The 18425-nt window shown below is 32.8% G+C and overlaps 3 protein-coding genes across 3 annotated transcripts; 1 reads left to right on the top strand and 2 right to left on the bottom strand.

Annotated features, from left to right (window-relative positions):
• The first annotated feature begins 2920 nt into the window (after positions 1-2920).
• LOC145563642 (uncharacterized) lies at positions 2921-4167 on the top strand. The gene is made up of 2 exons (XM_081624077.1): positions 2921-3640; positions 3728-4167. The coding sequence occupies exons 1-2, from the start codon at positions 2921-2923 to the stop codon at positions 3815-3817; spliced, it is 810 nt and encodes a 269-aa protein (XP_081480203.1). The 3' UTR covers positions 3818-4167.
• Positions 4168-4208: 41 nt separating this feature from the next.
• Positions 4209-7075, bottom strand: LOC145563643 (uncharacterized). The gene is made up of 4 exons (XM_081624078.1): positions 6792-7075; positions 6564-6681; positions 5238-5366; positions 4209-4499 (listed from the first exon to the last, which is right to left on the bottom strand). The coding sequence occupies exons 1-4, from the start codon at positions 6926-6928 to the stop codon at positions 4410-4412; spliced, it is 474 nt and encodes a 157-aa protein (XP_081480204.1). The 5' UTR covers positions 6929-7075; the 3' UTR covers positions 4209-4409.
• A 4521-nt stretch (positions 7076-11596) lies between these two features.
• LOC145563644 (phosphate transporter PHO1 homolog 1-like) lies at positions 11597-18128 on the bottom strand. The gene is made up of 14 exons (XM_081624079.1): positions 17698-18128; positions 17309-17603; positions 16415-16820; positions 16236-16284; positions 16071-16142; positions 15216-15345; positions 13904-14027; positions 13562-13811; positions 13267-13371; positions 13127-13171; positions 12799-12951; positions 12421-12699; positions 12101-12237; positions 11597-12006 (listed from the first exon to the last, which is right to left on the bottom strand). The coding sequence occupies exons 1-14, from the start codon at positions 17923-17925 to the stop codon at positions 11916-11918; spliced, it is 2364 nt and encodes a 787-aa protein (XP_081480205.1). The 5' UTR covers positions 17926-18128; the 3' UTR covers positions 11597-11915.
• Positions 18129-18425: the final 297 nt, after the last annotated feature.

The raw sequence follows: 18425 nt of genomic DNA on the forward strand, positions 1-18425 counted from the left end.
ACAAATATCAACGGAAATTGCATGATATTTTAGACTAATCTTTTGATACTTCCTTCGTTTTTTTTTTAAGTGTTGCACTTTTCTTTTGCCAATATTTTTAAAAAATGTTGCACTTACTTTTTTGGCAACTTCAGTTATAAATTTACTAATTGGGTGGAGTTCTTTTTGATCGTTTGTGTTAGTCATAAATGACCCTAATAGTTTATACTCCGTACTTTAATTATTGTTATTGTTATTGTTATTGTTGTATTGTGTAAATTATATATATATTGCAATTTTGAATCTTCACTACGCTTTCTAGCTAGTAAGACATTTATTTAAATGTGCGAGAATTATCACAATACCCCATCCATCATTTCTCCCATGAATCAATAAATAAACAAATGTTGCTATATCTCTTGTAGATCCGCAATTGGTGATGTTTGTTACGACGTCAACAGCAAAAGTAATCAATGGATAACGAATTAACCTTAAGATGACAGCAACATAATTAACTTACCAATAATTAATGAGTTCAACATTTTGATGTACATTATCTATTTAACATTGCACCAAGCCACCAAACAAACAAATACAGTAGCAATTACTCAATTAGAGATAATCTACACTCACTAATCACTACTTGTATCTACTACGCCCATTAACTATTATGTGCAACTTTTGGGTTATAGTTAACGGGGTTAATCATTGAACTATGTCATACTTCCTCCGTTCTTTTTTACTTGATCCGTTTTGACTTTTACACTATTCACCACATCTCCTTTGACCGTCTATTGTGAATAATATGTAAGGAAAAACATATTCATGAGACATCTTTTTTAACTCATCTCAATTAGTACTATCATAATATATAAATTTTATAATTTTATTTATGGGGAATTAAAGTTATTGATCGTTAAAGTTTTGCATTCGCAAACGTGATAAAAGAAACAGGTCAAGTAAAAAAGAACAGAGGAAGTACTATGTTTCTTTTATTGCAACAAAAATAGATAAATGACGCATTTATAAATCAATTGACGAAGAATTGAATAATGAATTTTATGCACAACTATTGTTATAGTACAAGTAATAGTTCGAAGCATCATCCGAGCCTAACAATTAGTAGTTAACTATTTACCCTCTGTATTTTATTAATTGACCCATTTCTTCAAAAATAGAGTTTTAGAAGCATTATCTATATATATACTAAAATAACAACCGCTGATATAATCCTTGCTACGTGTCACTTTTTTATTTAATTGTTTCCCTCCAAAATACAAGGATGATGTCAAATATTTTTTTTTTCCTTTTTAAGCTCCCCTATTTAACATAGCTTTGAAAATATATTCCATTTGAATATTTAAATTTTAAATTATAAATTTTGGATTTTCTACACATATTATGCTATTTAGTTATTTACGAGTTGTTAAATATGAAAATTATGCACTTTCGGGAATCGTACATTCATATTTAATTAGAAATTAGTTAGGAAAAATGAGGAAGTTATTTTCTTTTAGTACGAGTTAAAAGTTTATACGGAGTAGTTCAATTCTTATTTTAAAACCGTAAATCGCACGGGGTTAATCTAGTTAGAAAATATGAAGTACTTCCAAGTTTTTTTTTTCATACTTGCCGATGCATTATTTTAATCGCTAAGTTCTTTAATTACCAATATGTAAAAATTATTACGGTTTTTTCACCATCTACCCCTGAGTTTTTTGTTTATTCACCATATACCCATGAAAATTTTCAATTGACTATATACCTTGGAGTTGTTACAAAAATTCACCATATACCTCTAATGACAACAAGATGAGTGGAATTTGATTAATTATGCATCGAAACCACCTTAGATCTCTCCATCTATCCCTAAAACCACTCTTCTTCTTTGTCCAACTCCTGAAACCACTCTTCTTCTTTGTCCAATTCCTGAAACCACTCTAAGTCTCTATAAACATATCTGTATGATTGATTTTGAGGATAAGAAAAAAAAAATCTGGGTGGTTTTAGGGGTGGAAAAAAGAAATGTGGGTGATTTCGAAGGTAATGGAATGTATTTAGGGTGGTTTCGGGTTATAATTAACCCTAATGATTGATAAAGTTAACAATCAATAGTCATCAAGGGTATATGGTGAATTTTTGTAAAAACTCGGGGATATATGATGAATTTAAAAAGTTCATGGGTATATGGTGAATAAACAAAAAACTCAGGGTATATGGTGAAAAATCTGAAATTATTAACATTTGACATCAAAGTAATATAAATCGAGACGAATCTAACACTATCCCACATGACTATAATTTTTTTTAGTTTTAAATCATCAATACTAGTCAAAGTAAAACAAATGGATAGAGTAAAAGTCAAACTATTGCAAGCATAAACAAAAAAACAGAGGAAATATTTTTTATAATGGAAGTGGTGCTGGTTAAAGAATTTAAAAAAAAAAAAAAAAAACTAAAAAAGAATTAAAAAAGATCTCAAAAAAAAAAAAGAATTAAAAAAAAAATCTAAAAAAGCAAAAGTATGTATTAGTGGGACAGAAGGAGAACATGAAAAACATTTAAATATGACGAGTGAACCACTGTTAGGATAAAAGTAATAAAATATGTTAAAAGTTTTCAAATAAGGAAATGAAGCAATTAATAAAATACGAACGGAGTACTTAGTTACACATAGATCAACAAACATTTACGGAGTAAGTAACATCATCTAATTAAATATTGATCTTTGATTAACACAAGTTTAAAATGGAAAGCAAGTTTATACTATTTTCGTAAACTTAAAAATCACAACTTCCATAAATCAGTAGATGAGATGTAACCATTTGAAGTGTACCTCTCCCCTTCTTCACCAACCTCCTAACCATTTTCTTACAAGTTCATCATTCCTTAGTATATAAATTTCACCTTCATTCTTTTGGCATTTTACCTGGACAAAAAAATGGCTAATCTAAGGTGTGTTTGCATGTTTTATGGAATATTTCTTGCCGTAGCACTAGCAAGAGCCCAAGCACCAGCAACATCACCAACAATTGCATCACCAGCACCACCATTACCTACTTCAAACCCGCCAACTACAGCAACTCCATTACCCGCGTCCACTTCACCAGTGTCAAGTCCAACTGTCCCACCACCTCAAAGCTCACCACCTCCCACCGCTCCTCCCCCGTCAGTACAAACACCATCACTACCACCTGCACCAGTAACCCAGCCGCCACCACCAGTAAAACCACCAGCCCCTGTGTCACCTCCACCAGCAACATCACCTGCTCCAGCAACTGCGCCAACTGCACCAGCACCCACAAAGCCAGCTCCTGCACCAGCACCCACAAAGCCGGCTCCTGCACCAGCACCTACAAAGCCATCTCCTGCACCAGCACCCACAAAGCTGGCTCCTGCACCAGCGCCGACAAAGCCGGCTCCTGCACCAGCGCCAATGGCTATATCACCAAGCCTAGCACCAGTTAATAGTCCCTCAACAGCACCAGCACCAGCACCAGCACCAGCACCCTCTGAGGGGAAAAAGAAGAGGAAGCACAAGCATAAGCACAAGCATCACCATGCACCAGCTCCAGCCCCAATACCACCAAGCCCACCAGCACCTCCTATGGCAGTCACAGATACCTCAGACGATATGTCACCGGCTCCTTCTCCAGATTTGGTAAAATCTCAATTAGAAAACCTTTTCTTTCTCACTTTTGTTTCCCTTGCAGATCAAATGTATATTAACTTGATTTCATGGAAACAGAATGCAGGTATATCTATCTATCAGCAAGGATACACATGGAGCAAGTGGATGACAGGACTCATAGCAGCTGCACTGCTTGTTGTTTTGTAATCTCAACCTTGATTTACATAAGCAATTGATTATTTTTTTTCATTCATTTTTTTGGCTTTTTGTTATGAGATGAGAGTTCAAGAAATTTTCAGTTTAAACAATGTGATTGAGTACTTACACATAATTATTTCAAATACATACAAAAATATTCAATTCTGATCAAAGGTAATGTTTGATCCAATCAGAGTTCAAGAGTTTGGCCCTCAAGTAAAAAAAAAACAATCCTAGCCAAAAGCATGGCCATCGAGTTTGTGGTCTAGCCATACATCACTTTTATTCTGATCTTTACATATGAAAATCTTCTCAATGGTCAATAGATGTGAATATTTTGTCAGTATAAATAAAAAGTACCAAAGATCATAGGGAGTTGAAGTTACCTCCTAATTATGCATAACCTCAAGAATATGAACAAATCTGTAAAAGTTGAACTATGTTTCGAAATTAAATTTCTAATACAAAAACTAAGATTGTTTTTGTATGATCAAAAGAGAAACACTCACCAAAAAGAGATTAATTTCCTATTTATAGTAGTTAAGAAGTACAAAAATGTCCAAGTAAGCAAACAGGGGCACAAGTATTCCAAAAATTCATACTAATCTTCACCAGTATCATTCCGAAAGTCATATTCAACCACAAGACCCAGGTTGTCAACTAATTTGTGATGCTGGAGACACCCTGCGCACTGATGAAAACAAGACTAAATGATTACATTTTGATGACATTATTCAGAGAAAATAAAATGAAGTTGGACATCACAGTTTACATTAAGAAGCTTTCTGAAATATGTGAAATAATGCAACCTACTAGGTAGATCAAAGTCCTTATCATAGCCAGATGACAACATATCTACAGAGTATTTTATTATTATTAGCAAGCAAAATGCTTCTTGAGAAATGGAGTATAATTTTCCACCAAAGTATCAAATAAAACATTTTGCCAAACCCCCATCTTGGCATTTAGCTGCTCATCAATAATAATAAAAAAAGGGCATCAAGGATGATGATACGCAGCCAGCTTATAAAATTTGATCATTTTCAGTGCAATGTGAAGAGTTCATCACACACCACAAGCAAAGAAAAATGAAGAATAACAGGTAGCTTTCTATTGAGAACTACGCCATCAATTTCCATTTGTCAAGCAAATACCACATCATAAGAGTTAATTCTTACTTTTGCTTTCAGCATATTCAACAATATAGAAGCTGATAATAAATACTGGAAGCTTTCCCAATTCTCAAAACAATTGTTACTAGAATACACAATGTCACTAAACACAAACTCAAAAGATGAGGGCACAACTGTTGCATACTTGCATATCCACAATGTAAATAAAATATGAATTTTTTTTCTAACATATTATGTTCACACACATATCCTCAACAAAATACACAAAGTCTCAGAAGACATTAGTTCAAAAATACCTGAACGAACACAGTTCCTCGTTCATAGGCTAATCTATTAATCAGTCGTTTTGTTCTTTCACCACAAGCATCACAAGTAAATTGCACGAGCAAGCTTCTCCTAGGAAGCTGTATGTTAATATTTGATTCCTACAGAGGTACAACAAACAGATGACCTTAATCATATGTAGCAAAATATATCCAGTAATGGTTGGGATGAAACGCCATTATCATACTCATTCAAAGAAACATGAGATCATGATGGTAAAACTACCATTAATGTTGCAATCGAATCAAATGTTCTATTTTTCCTTCTTGAACAATTCCATCTTATGGCCCAAAATGGATAGCTACAGTTGTGAAACAACCATCTTAAGGCCATTATATGCTGACAGATTTGAGCTTTTGGTATCACAATTTTCCATGTCAAACTATGTACATTTTTATTGCTTCGTGCTATAAACCTAACTCATCACTTGGTTTCCTATCAAGAAAGTGTCAAAACTTCTCCAGAGATGAAGTGCCATTAGCACACCCGCATATCTTATCCTTAATCCCCGGAAGTTGCTAAAGCCTTAAATTTATGTTTCCAGTATATTTCATTAATTTTAACAGAAATAGTTTTGCATATGATATGTTCTGCTCTTCTCTAACAAGGGAGAATGACACCCATACGGATAGTAGTCAAATTAAAATAACATAACATCTAGGAAAGGCTTCCGTATCATACAGTAGATGTTAAAACTAACATTTATTTCAAAGGTTTGAAGAGAATTATAGAATTGTCCTTAATTAAATTTATCACTCGAACAGTTGGACTTGTCACTTATGCATCATATGGGAAAGGTAGTACCTAACTAGTGCATCAAACGAGAAGTATAAAAGACTCTTGTACCTAGCACAATTGAATAGGATTGTTGTAGCTAAAAGTTTGGCGCATTTGGCTATAAAGAACAGCTATGCTTTACTTAATGATCGAACTTATACATTGTATGGTATAGCTAATGTAGATGTATTAAGTGCCAATAAGTTAGCATGTCTCATATTTTAGGTAGTTCTCAATTCTCATTAATATCTTCCATAGCGATTATTAGATGGTACACCGGGGAGCACAATGCTACTTTCTAGTTTCCATTATCAAATTCAAATGTGTCAACTAACTCCAAGTTATTTCTCTAATGCAAACCATGACTAAATTAATTTCATGATACTAAACACCGTAAGGTTCATTCTCATTCGCAGCGATTCAACTAATCCCTGTCACAACACCGTGATTAAAACCAAGACTATTAATGTTACATAAGTTAAAATTGAAAAACATTAAAAGCAACAAAATGATGTAGATACCTTAGAAGAAGAATCATGAGCTATATCTGGGTTAATATCAGCATTACCACTGCAACAACAAGGTGCCCAGTGGCGTTGCTTCTTGGATGAAATTGCAGCTTCATGGGAAACTCTTAACCTGCAACAAAAGAAGAAATTAAAATTAAACACTGGAATTACGCAAGTAAAACTAATAATTGAATGAAAAATCAAAGGTAGTATTGATGAATTGATTTGAAATTGGCAGACCTAGGGTTTGATTTGGGAGTGAAATTGAGAGGGGAGAAAGAAGGGCGTAAATTGGGTGTGTAATGGAGTTTGGTTGGGTGGTAGGATGAGGAAGAAAAGTGGAGAGAGAAAATGGCGGGAAGGGTAGTTGTTGTCATTGAGATTTGAGAGAGAATTTCTCAGAATCTGAATTATGGACTGAATTTCTCAAATATCAGGCGTCGTTGTAAATGTAAACTTGTAATTGTTGTTCTAAATTCGGAGGTAATTAGCTAAGCTTTATTTTGTGGGAAGGTGATTAGCTGAGCTTACCAAACATCTTCTCTTTTTTGACGGAAAGAAGATAATATCACTAATGAATAGTCATACAACATTTATAATAATCATAAAGATTTATAAACTAAATATTTAGAGAAAATAATATAAATTTTACAATCAAAATCATAACTATTTGAGAGTGAGGGATAGCTCAAGTAGTTGGAGCTTCCTTTCCCATTTCAGATGATCTAGGATCGATTTTCATCCCGCTTTTGTAACTCTCTAAACACCAAAAAAAGAAAAAAAAAATCAATGTATTCACATCTTTCTAAGGTGCGAATCATAAAGGAGAGACAAGAGAGATAATCCACAACGATTGTAAATAAGCCATTGCTTGTAATTTTTAAATAGTTGGAGCTAGTAGCTCACCATTAGTATACACAATGGTTAACCATAATAATTGTGGTTATCATCTATTTTATTCATTTTTCTATCTTTCACCTCATATGTAACCATTTTTATAACCAATGTATCCCAATGGTTGCCCATAAATTTTATTCAATAAGTGGAGAATCTTACAAAAGTGGGTGAATATTTATTCAATAACCATGTTACAATAACCTGGTTAAAACTTTAACCAGGTTATTGTTTTATCTCTCCTTCTTTTTCTCTCTCTATAATTGTTTATAATATTTTTACACTCTCTCACCTAATAACCACCCTAAATGGTTAATGGCTGGCTATGCTATATGGAGCTACATTGCTACAAGGGTTATAGCTTTGGTGAAACTACCTAGCTTTATAATTTCACTCCACCCAAACACATGTAATGTCCATTTTGAATGAAAAAAGTAGTTGTGGTTTTTTTTTTTTATTTATTTTATTTATTTATTTATTTATTTATTTATTATTATTATTATTATTATTATTATTATTATTATTATTATTTATCTTGCAACATGTTGTAGTTTACCATTATGGAGATTGTAGCTTAAATAATGTAATTTGAAAAATAATGATATGACAACCCAAAGTTACAACTTTCAAGGAATTAGCTAGAGAGAAGAGAGAGGAGGGGAGCGGCTTGGATGTTGTTTTAGATTAATTTTCGCCAAAGGTTTATCTTCTCGATACTCCGTATTTGTTTTTTTTTTAAAAAATTATTATTATTATTATTTGGTGAAGGCATGAAGCAAAAGGGGCTTGCCCCAATATTTGTTTTTTGTAATACCCTTATTTCTTATTAGTTAATTTTTATGTGTTACAAGTATTGAAAAATAAATCATGTATAAATGGAGTTATGTACTACCTTTGTTTCATATTTTTTGCAACTTTGGAAAATTATATATCTTACAAATAATACCTCAAAGTTGCAAAAAATATGAAATGGAGGTATTCGTTATGGTCACGTTAATTTTATTATAAGATGATCAATTTAAAGGTAACTTTAATCCCTTGGATAACATTGAAATGAGTTTGATTATATTTAAATGTGTAATTTCTAATGGAAATATGCTATGAAGATTAATATTTTTTTTTTCAACGATGAAGATTAATATGATTAATCTAATGCATTAACTGTTTTTGAAGGGTAAAATTTATATTAAGAATATGGTAACTTTTGTAATATATAAAGGTAATTTTAACACATTTTACAATAAGTTAATGAAAGTCCACCTTAATCAAGAACCAGTCAATAATGAATATAACTAGTGAGTAGCTCGGGCGTTGCTCCAAGTTGCTACCGTTACGTGCAATCGATAAATTTTTGTAAAAGCTTTTCAAAACTGTAATTGTCATTGTCAAACCAAAATTGAGGTATTCTGTAAGTACTTTTTTTTATTTAATAGAACATTGTGGTTTGCACTTATATAATTTTCTTTTTTACATATTAATAACATAGCTGATAATTGGCTTAAATGACTTAATAGTCATATTTGTTATAAGAGGTTGTAGGTTCGAAGGTCCTTATCTTATTTCAACTAATAAGTAATGGACTAAGGGCATGTTCTCTTCACCTTAATTTCAGTTCAGTTCAGTTCAGTTTAGTTTGGAAGTATAATTCGGTTTTAAATTTTCCAATCTGATCCGAATTTCTCTCCCAATCCAATCTGATTTAAAATTCGGTTATTTGGATCCGATCCAAAAATCCGAATTATAATACATTATTTTTTAGTGCCTAATACGATTATAAATATTAAGCTTTAATATAAATACAAGTCTTCAAAATCATAATTAAAATAAACAATTCAACATCAAGTCATTAATTAATTAATACAAAGTCTCCCTAATTAATTTTATGTAGTTGAAACTATTTGAGCTAAGCTTCAAACAAACAAAGAAATCCATATTTATACAAGCTTAGAGCTTGTTTGGCACCATTTTTGGTTTTCAGTTTCCTAGTTTTTTGAAAACTAAAAACCAAAAACTGAAAACAAAAAAAAGGTGTTTTCACTTTTTTGTTGTCAGTTTTCAAAATTATTATGATTTTAATAAGTTTATATAATTTTTTATTTATTATGTGACATATATCATATACTTATAATAAACAAAAAACCAAAAAACAGAAAACCACAGCAATGCCAAACGAGCCCTTAATTTTACAATTCGATTTTCGGTTTGGATTTGATCCAATTAGGGTCAATCCGATTCAATCCGAAAATCCGAATTTTCAAAAAATCTCAATCAGATCCGATCCTATTTAAAATTCGAATCCGATCGAAATTAATAATTCGATTTGTATTGGATTGAATTTCGGTTTTAATCCAAATTATGGACACCCCTATAAACAATTCAATTCCGTTCGGTTCAGTTTAATTCCAGGTAGTACTTTTTTTTTTATGAAAGGTAAACCTAAAATTGAAGTTACCCAACCAGCCAACCTTCTTCCCCAATTTGAATTGATGGAGGGAAAACCGGAAAAGCCGTGGTTGGTGTGGAGGGACTTGTCAAATTTTCAAGGAGACAGCGAATGAATCATCAGAGCTTCAATATCAAATCTAAGCCATCAATGGTATTACAATTATTCTTTCCAAGCTCCTAACTTTAATTTTATTATTGTAAATTATGCAAATCGTTGATATGACTGTTCTTGTTTCAGGTTACATCATCGTCAATTTAGGATTCTTCCGCAACCAAAAGACATTGGCAAGAATATATCCTTCAATTGAATGGGTAACTCTAATCATACTTTTTCAATATTTTTAACATGAACATTACACATTTACACATTTAAAGCACCCCTTTAATTTTTAACCATGGAGTATATGTTAATATACCCTCCGTTTTTTAAATAGCTGTTCCACTTTTCTTTTTCGGCCGTTTTTAAATACTTGTTTTATTGCCTTATTTGAAAAGCTTTTAATTATTTTATTAATTTCATATTTTCTCTTCTCCAAGTCTTTCCATAACTTTTGCTTTTTACAATTTTTTTAATTTTTTCCACATACCCCACCACCTCTATATTTTTTTATTTTCTCTAATTCTCTAAAACTCAGCGCATGGAGAAATGGAGTAAGTATTTAAAAACAGAGGGAGTAATAACCAGTGCAATTTTAGATAATGTTTTATTATTTGTCAATCGGCTGTTGGTTCATATGTCTTGCTTAATTAATAGCATAAATACGGTACATAGGTGTTTATTAGTTAAATTACATGGTGGTTATTAATTTGTGTGCATAGGTAAATTTTAGTCAAAACTGCCAAAAGACGATGATAAACAATGGTGGAGTAGTTTTTAGTCGGCCTTTACAATTTGAATGGTACTATTGCCGTTTATTTCACCTCAAGTACCTGTGTCGGATCCTTGACACTCAAACATATATAAGACACTTAGATATGCATGGGATACTTAGACACTTATATCTAGGCCAAAATCATGAAAATTATCACAAAATAGCTGTGTCAGACACCCAGGCACGTACTCATGTTAGACATGGGTTTTCGAGTCTGACCATAGGAACCAAAAGTTAAAACTCAACCAAAAAGTGTACCAAGTGAAGCATAAATTTTACTGAATAGGTTAAATGCCTCGTGTTATGAAACAAAGGAGGTATATGTATGTTGGGGCTTTATATTCATGCAGTCTAGGAAACATGTAATTCTGTGGTTTTAGATATTCTTAGCTTAGCTTTAAAGTCCTTGAAAAATAAATTTTGATTCAAGCCACTCAGTCAGCACCTATTGGTGTTTAATCAAGTAGAACCGCGAATAATAAATCAAATCCGATGCACACATCTGCTGCAGTGGGATACTGCTAGTAAAGATCTGTACTGTCAAATTGACAATAATGTGACTAGCCTTTCTTGAATTGATTGCATTTGGCATCTTAGTGATACAATCTCTGAGACAATTAAGATAAGCCCAGGAGTAGAATTATTGTAACCAGACTTTAGGCCAGGTTTTGTAGGAGTGTAAATTGCATAATGGAACCAAGAATATAGCATCAGTTCCTGAATCATATATCCTTTATTTATGTATTAGCACCTTCAGATTTTGCCTGCCAAATCACCTGAAGATTCCTCTTGTGCCATGCTTACACGACTACTATTAATGCTTGAAAAACTCCAAATTGAAGTCCCCAAATGATTTGCAAAAGAATAAAAATAGCATTTCAATGTTATAATTAGGCAACTCTCTCGTTAAGATACACGAGTTTAATTTTCGTTAACAAAATCCGAAGAATCAATTTATGCACATTTATGAAGTATTTTCCTAGGAATATACTTGATTAGGGGAACAAAAGAACTTAGTTGATGCTTTGTGGCATTCACGTCCTGTAAGTGCAGTGTGAACCGAAAACATTAGGACCTGAAACCACCATCCTCTGGATTCAGAACTGTATTCCTTTCATTCCAGTCATTGCTGTCGCCTCTAAAAAAAATATTATCATTCTTCCTCATCCACTTCATGAAAAGGGAGTGGTACCTGTTTAACTGCTCTAAATTTGCCGGCATTATTTAGATGCTCATTCTCTAATCTGAAAATATGAGAATTTGTACTATTAGTACCTTGAAAGTTCACTAGTCAGTCACTTTGTCATGAACTGACAATGATGGGATTTGAGTTTTTACCTATAGAAATTCCATTGTCCTCTTCTGATCACTTCCAGGGCAGCTAAAAATAGCCCAATTACTCTGTAATCAACATTCCCAAAATTTGGGTGGAGAACTGTTTGTAGCCAAGCCAACCTCAATATCAGGTTCAATACCTGCAAAGATTTACCATCATTTGTCTAAGTAAAAACTATTTGAACCTCATTATTCTCTAATCTTATTTTTACTTATATAATTTTTAGCCTTAGTATTGTATGAAAGTTACTCGATCTTCAGGGGTATGTTTATTCGAGAATTTAGCCTATTGATAATGATAGATTTGTTGATAGTATATATACCATGGAGAAATAGTAAATGAACTTCTTGCGGAGCATTAATTCATTCCTTAACCAAGGATTTTTGGAATGAAATTGAAGCAATCCCCAATCCTTTACATAGTCCCAGTACAATTGGTACATAGTGGCACCACTTGACAAGGCTACAACAAGGCATAAGTATCCTGTCGACTTCTCTTTTTCGTATGCCAGCTTAGCTCCCGCTGCCAGCATAGCTGACACATATTTACCCAGATTCACTAGGTGTGTAGCCTGCCCTTCGTCGAACCACCTTCTTGCACACTGGAAAATAATTTTATGTACTTATCATTAGCCTTATTTTCATTAAGGTAAACTTTCTTTGTTCTTTTGGTATAAGGAAGTGTATTTATCTTGTTTTACCTGCATTGCTCTCCAGTAGTATGGTAGAAAGGAAACGGCATATGCGAGATCTCTGTAATGTGTAGTCCTCACACAGTATCCGTAATCCTGAGTCTTGTAACTACCTGTGATGTAGTAGCAAGCTACATACTCGAGATTTCTGAGCAGAGGAACCTGTTGAAGTTATCACTTCTATTGTTAGTTTTTTTTTTTTTTTTTTTTTTTTTTTTTTTTTTTTTTTTTTTTTTTTTTTTTTTTTTTTTTTATGATAATAAGCATATTATACTTGATAAATGACATTAAATCAACTTCCTCTTGGAGTTGATTGTTAATTTTGATGATTAATTACCTGGCTACAGAGTTGGTCAGCCATGAAGAAGTCTAGCATAACAACCTACAAATGAATCAACCACAGATAACATTAGATACCAAAAAAGTGTCTTAATTTTGTATTAGTATTAAATTAGTTAAGTTGAGAGATTTAAGTACCTTATATAGAGGTGAAAAAATTATATTCCTTATAGCTTGAAGGAATCTGTACCGAGTTGATCGATACACAATGTTGAAAGGGCAGAACAACAATAGCACGAAAAACTGCCAAATAAAAAAGAAACCATAAAAATTTGTTAATGTAAATTACCTTCAAACACCAATATGGTGATACTTCCTAATGATATATGTGTGATTTCGTAAGAAAAATGATTCATGTCAATGTCCATTGTTCAAGTAGAAATCATTATCATTATCACTATTTATTAACGAGCAGCTAAAATTTGTAAATTACCAATAAGAGAAAGCCTGGGATGGTCTGAGCTAGGGTAGAGGAGTATCCTTTGGATGCAAGTGATAGGTGAATGAATAAGACCCCTAGAATAGCAGTCATTGAAGCAGTACTGATTAAAAACGCTTCTCTAAATTTGAGTTCCTTAGTCGGAGTTAGCTCCAAGATGAAGCTGTAATTTATTCGCGCCTTTTTCCAGGTGAAGATATTGCACCCGTACAAGAAGATGTGCAAGAACAACAAACTGAACATACTGAAAAACAGTAAATGACAGTTAGTGAATTTTGCTCGAAAAATCGAGGTTTCAAAAGATTACAAGACTTGAAAGGATGTAGAGTGTCTTGCCTTAGGACAGGATATACAGTTTCCATGTAAACAGTGTCAGGTGATTGTTTAGAGTACATTCCCATTAGATGAGCCATGATGACATAACCAGCTAGAAGTGCAATAAAGCATCCTGTAAATAGACCTGGAATTGCACAATATAAGTAAGTGCTGTTAATGCATTATCTTTAAATCTTATTAAAATCTAAAATTAAGACTTCTAATTGGGTTAAGTCATTCTTGAAAGTTTCAATTTTTATTCTAGGGAAGTAATATGTTTGCATTTAATTAGGGGTTTTTTTTTTTTTTTTTTTTTTTCCTTCTATTTTGGGGAGGAAGTGGAAGATTTTATGAGATTATATAAAATCTACATGACTAATAATTACTTTATGTAAAAAATGAAAGTTATTATATAAAACATAATATGGGTAGAATAATAAACACTAAACTAATATGAAGTACGAAGTACATGTTTAGCCTCAATCATAGAGTCAAGTGGGATTAGATCTTGAGATTTGATTGAATCAAACTCGAGTAACTTGTAAGTATGCTTAACTATGTATTCTTTCCTTAATCCATCTAACATAATGACAACTTTAAAAATCTTTGAATACAAATCTACAGTGCTAAATTTGGCAAATCATAAGTCCAATCAAAAAGATTTTCCATTTCTTCATGGAATTCACAAAGTATGGTGGAAGTCCAACATGCATCCAATAGACAACCGTTATGAGCATGTTTTAACATCAAATAAAACACTAGGTTGGCATATTACACAAATCAATCAAATTTGAACCTTTTTTTTGGTGGTGTATTGGTTGTTATTGGGCCTTTTTTTAATCAGGGCTTAGACCAAGCAAGATCATGTTTTTGTCCTTAAGTTATAGTGGCCTACGTTTTGCTTACCTTTTCCTTTAATTACACCCATATAAAGTGGCCCAAGTACGGCCCTTCTGATCATGCTTTAGTGGTCTAATGGGCCCGCCTTGTCTATTTTCTATCCGTTCTCTAGTATTATACTTCCTCCGTTCATTTTTATTTGTTACATGCATTCACTTAGCATAATCCATTATGTTCATTTAACTTTACTTAAAACATTTATACAAACTCGTTCAGCAATCATAAGCAATCATAAGGAACTGAGGGAGTATGTAGTTAAAAAATACTTAACTAACAAGTAGTTTTCAACATAAAGGTGGTAAAAAAGAAGATAGATTTTATAAGTCATTTATGAGTTTAATATGTTATCTTTCATGCTTTACTAAATTATTGATGAGAACTTTGCTTGAAAACAGAAAGAAACATGCAGAAACAGAAGTTAAAGATAATTCACCTATGAAAAAGGTTACTGCATGGGATTCTTTGCGATGATTTGGCTTGAGGTATTTCATGGCTTTTCTCTTATCATCTTTGGCAAAATGCTTAACAAAAAGCTCTTCAACTTCATCGGATAATCGCATAACCTGTTCAAACAAGTAATTAAAAAAAATAAAAATAAAGAGAGAATTAAATTATGATTATAGTTCATGATACTTGTTTCACCTCAAAATATCTGATGTTGCATTAACATTTAACATAGACAATGTTGTGTTAGTAGAATTAATATTGAGGTATTAAAAGAACATGAGGATTTTGTTTCTCATGTTCTAAAAAAGTTCTTTATGAGAGGGTAACATTGTCACGTGGTGTTAGAAGAGTGCATGGTATGGTAAGTGGAAAATCTATATGTTGACTTGTAAGGTCATTTCTATCTAATGACATACCAACGTATCTTTTTGTTGTGTATAAAAATCTAAGGCTAAATTCTTGTGTGTGGTGTTTCACTATTATGCTAGATGTCCACTTGAAAATGTCTCTTGAAAGACTTGAGATTTATTTGCTGCCTCAGAAGATAAAAATGTTTCATCAATTAGTCAAATTTATGCGGGGACAAAACAATGCGAAGCCTAGATTAATGCAAAGTCTACTAGTCTATCAGGATTTTTTTTTGTTTTTCAAATGAAATATTTTCCTTTACAATATAAGTGCTGCGTCACATGTGTGATTCACGACCTCGTAAAAAATGGCTTTTGGAAGAGTGGATTAAATAACTTTATTCTATATTAGATCGAAAGTTAATTGGTTGTACCACGTAAGATATATAGTTAAACACATAACAAATGTATTTGCTAAAGAGTTAGACTTTTACCAAGTCAGAGGTGTTGAAATAGGAGTTTTCTACCACTTTGAGGTAAATTGGTAGTACTTCTTTGTTAGTAACCTGAAATAACAGAACGTCCTAGGTTATTCATACGTACAAACAAACAATTTGCTTTGATAAAAATAAAGATCTTTAAAAAGGAAAATCACTTACTTTGTCAAACTTTTTCAAGATTTTGACAAATGCAAGCATGTTTAAGTTCCTGCAAAACACAATTATCTCGAAATATTAGTTCATCTTCTTCACGTATGCATGTTGCATGTGTAACAAATCATGAATATTATGTGAGATAATTAGGTGATCTGATTTTCCATGTGATGAGTTAATTTTACCTGTAAGTTTTAAGGTAATTCAAACCCTTATATAACTCAAGAAACGCGCCACGAATCATCTTTTCTGCGTGGTGTAGGTTACTTTGGTTGATGTGAATTCCTCTTGGATTGGCTTTCTTTGTAGAATTGTGATTTATAACGTCTTCCCAAACTAAGGAACCTATAGCTGAGAAGGTTCGGGATGGCGTCGTTAGTGGAATGTTAATGGTTAAGTTCTTCCCCTGGCAATTAAAAACCCTACTAGAGAAGCTCCTTGAACCACTGTCATCTCTTTTGATTCGTCGCAATGATTTTTCCGTCTCTTCGGATTTTGGGGATTCATTGTCATTTTTCTCATTTTCATCAGTGGAACTGTCTTGGCCCTGTTCTTGCTCTGTTTCCTCTGCTTTCTCAATTAACTCTATCTCTGTTGTAATAATAAAAATAAAGGTAAATCATTAGTTATAACTTTACAATAGAGGTAAGTTCATGATTAATTTGATTCCTTAGAAGACTCATTATTATGCATTTTAAAAAAGACAGAAAAACTTTATTTCGTGTAGATTAGCACTTGAAAATCTTTAAATTATGAGTTGGGTTAGGGTACAAGTTAAATGTTTCTAATAACAGTAGTGTGAATTAATACCGTCCAAAGTAATAATAATTTCTTTTAAAATGTAAAGATTAACTCGTGGCGTATCGAAAATGTAAAACTTACAATTATTTATGATATTTTAATTGAAAATACAGTATTGAACTGACAACTTGGAGTAAAATGTGGCCTTTTTTTTAGAGGTTGTAGAAACATTATATTGACTAATGCCTTTTTTCGCGTTTGTTGATCTACAAAGTATTTGTGGTACATGATTTATATCTCTTCATTCGTTCAGTTGAAAGTAGGGGATTGTTGCTTACCAGAGGAAAGTTGGCTTGAAATGGAGGGATCATCATTGGAATCCTGAGAAGAAGCTTCCTTCTTCCTCTTGAGTTCGCTTGTCGCCTGAATCAAGAAATCAAGCTGCTTCTTAGCTGAATTTCCTTTCTCAACAAAGTCTTTCTCCTTAACCCTATAAAACTGGTTCACTTTGTTGAGTTGGCGATCCAAACAAGTGAAAAATTCAGCAGCAGCCTCAACATCGGCGAATTGCTCCAGCAATTCAGTCTCATACATATCTCCCCTACTCGCCGAAGATGCTAGCTTCCTATGAACCTGCACCTCATCAAAATTTCACGTCATTACTCTTAGTAATCACAACATAACAAACGTAACATACTCGAAAACAGAGGAAAAACAGGGGAAGTACATGAATTGTGGCATGATCTCTATGTTTCTGACCAAATGAGGAGAACTTCCCTAGGGAAGAAATCAAGGAAGAGGCAAAAGAAGCCTTATTTTGTTGCTTAGAAGAGTTTTTATCAGAATTCAAGAACTGAATCTTCTTAAGCTCCTTCTTTAGTTGCTCATAATCGACGAAAGCATCTTTCCACTCCGGCACACGTTGTGCCTCAAACTGCTTAGAGAACTTCACCATCTTTTCGGCTTAACTCGTATTCGTGAGAGAATGTGTAAGAGGGAGTGGGTTTGAAAGAAGAACACAATCCGAGTATTTAACAACGCGAAAGGAAGTGATTCTCTAGAGGCACATTCTAAGATATTCTATGTTCTTTGTTCCACTAGATTGCTAGTAGTTTAGGGAAGGAGGAGAGAGAAAGAGAGAATAGAGGGGTGTGGCATAGGTACGCCGGAAAAATGCCCTTGGCCACTCCCAATATATAACTGATATGGTGACCCTCGTCCCTGCTATATGCTCTTATATGGAGATTTGGCAGAGTATAAAAGGTGAAATTGATGGACATAATATTGGGACCCTACCTAATTCTAAAATATGTTACCTTATTATAAAGTTTTGCCTTTTTTTTTTCCTCTCTTTTTTAATTAGAGAATTTGCATGTACAAATCAATATTTATAAAAAGAATGATTTTTACATATTACTAAATATACGCAGTAACATATACTTTCTCCTTTGCTGT

The sequence above is a fragment of the Chenopodium album genome, chromosome 10 (genome assembly GCF_948465745.1).
Source record: "Chenopodium album chromosome 10, dcCheAlbu1.1, whole genome shotgun sequence".
Classification (NCBI taxonomy): domain Eukaryota; kingdom Viridiplantae; phylum Streptophyta; class Magnoliopsida; order Caryophyllales; family Amaranthaceae; genus Chenopodium; species Chenopodium album.

Coding starts and splice junctions, on each gene's coding strand:
- LOC145563642 (XM_081624077.1), top strand. CDS start 2,921: ATGGCTAATCTAAGGTGTGTTTGCATGTTTTATGGAATATTTCTTGCC. Junction 3,641..3,727: donor CGGCTCCTTCTCCAGATTTG/GTAAAATCTCAA, acceptor TCATGGAAACAG/AATGCAGGTATATCTATCTA.
- LOC145563643 (XM_081624078.1), bottom strand. CDS start 6,928: ATGACAACAACTACCCTTCCCGCCATTTTCTCTCTCCACTTTTCTTCC. Junction 5,367..6,563: donor CTCATGATTCTTCTTCTAAG/GTATCTACATCA, acceptor GTACCTCTGTAG/GAATCAAATATTAACATACA. Junction 4,500..5,237: donor GAGGAACTGTGTTCGTTCAG/GTATTTTTGAAC, acceptor TGTTTTCATCAG/TGCGCAGGGTGTCTCCAGCA.
- LOC145563644 (XM_081624079.1), bottom strand. CDS start 17,925: ATGGTGAAGTTCTCTAAGCAGTTTGAGGCACAACGTGTGCCGGAGTGG. Junction 16,821..17,308: donor TTCAAGCCAACTTTCCTCTG/GTAAGCAACAAT, acceptor TTATTACAACAG/AGATAGAGTTAATTGAGAAA. Junction 16,143..16,235: donor TCTTGAAAAAGTTTGACAAA/GTAAGTGATTTT, acceptor CTGTTATTTCAG/GTTACTAACAAAGAAGTACT.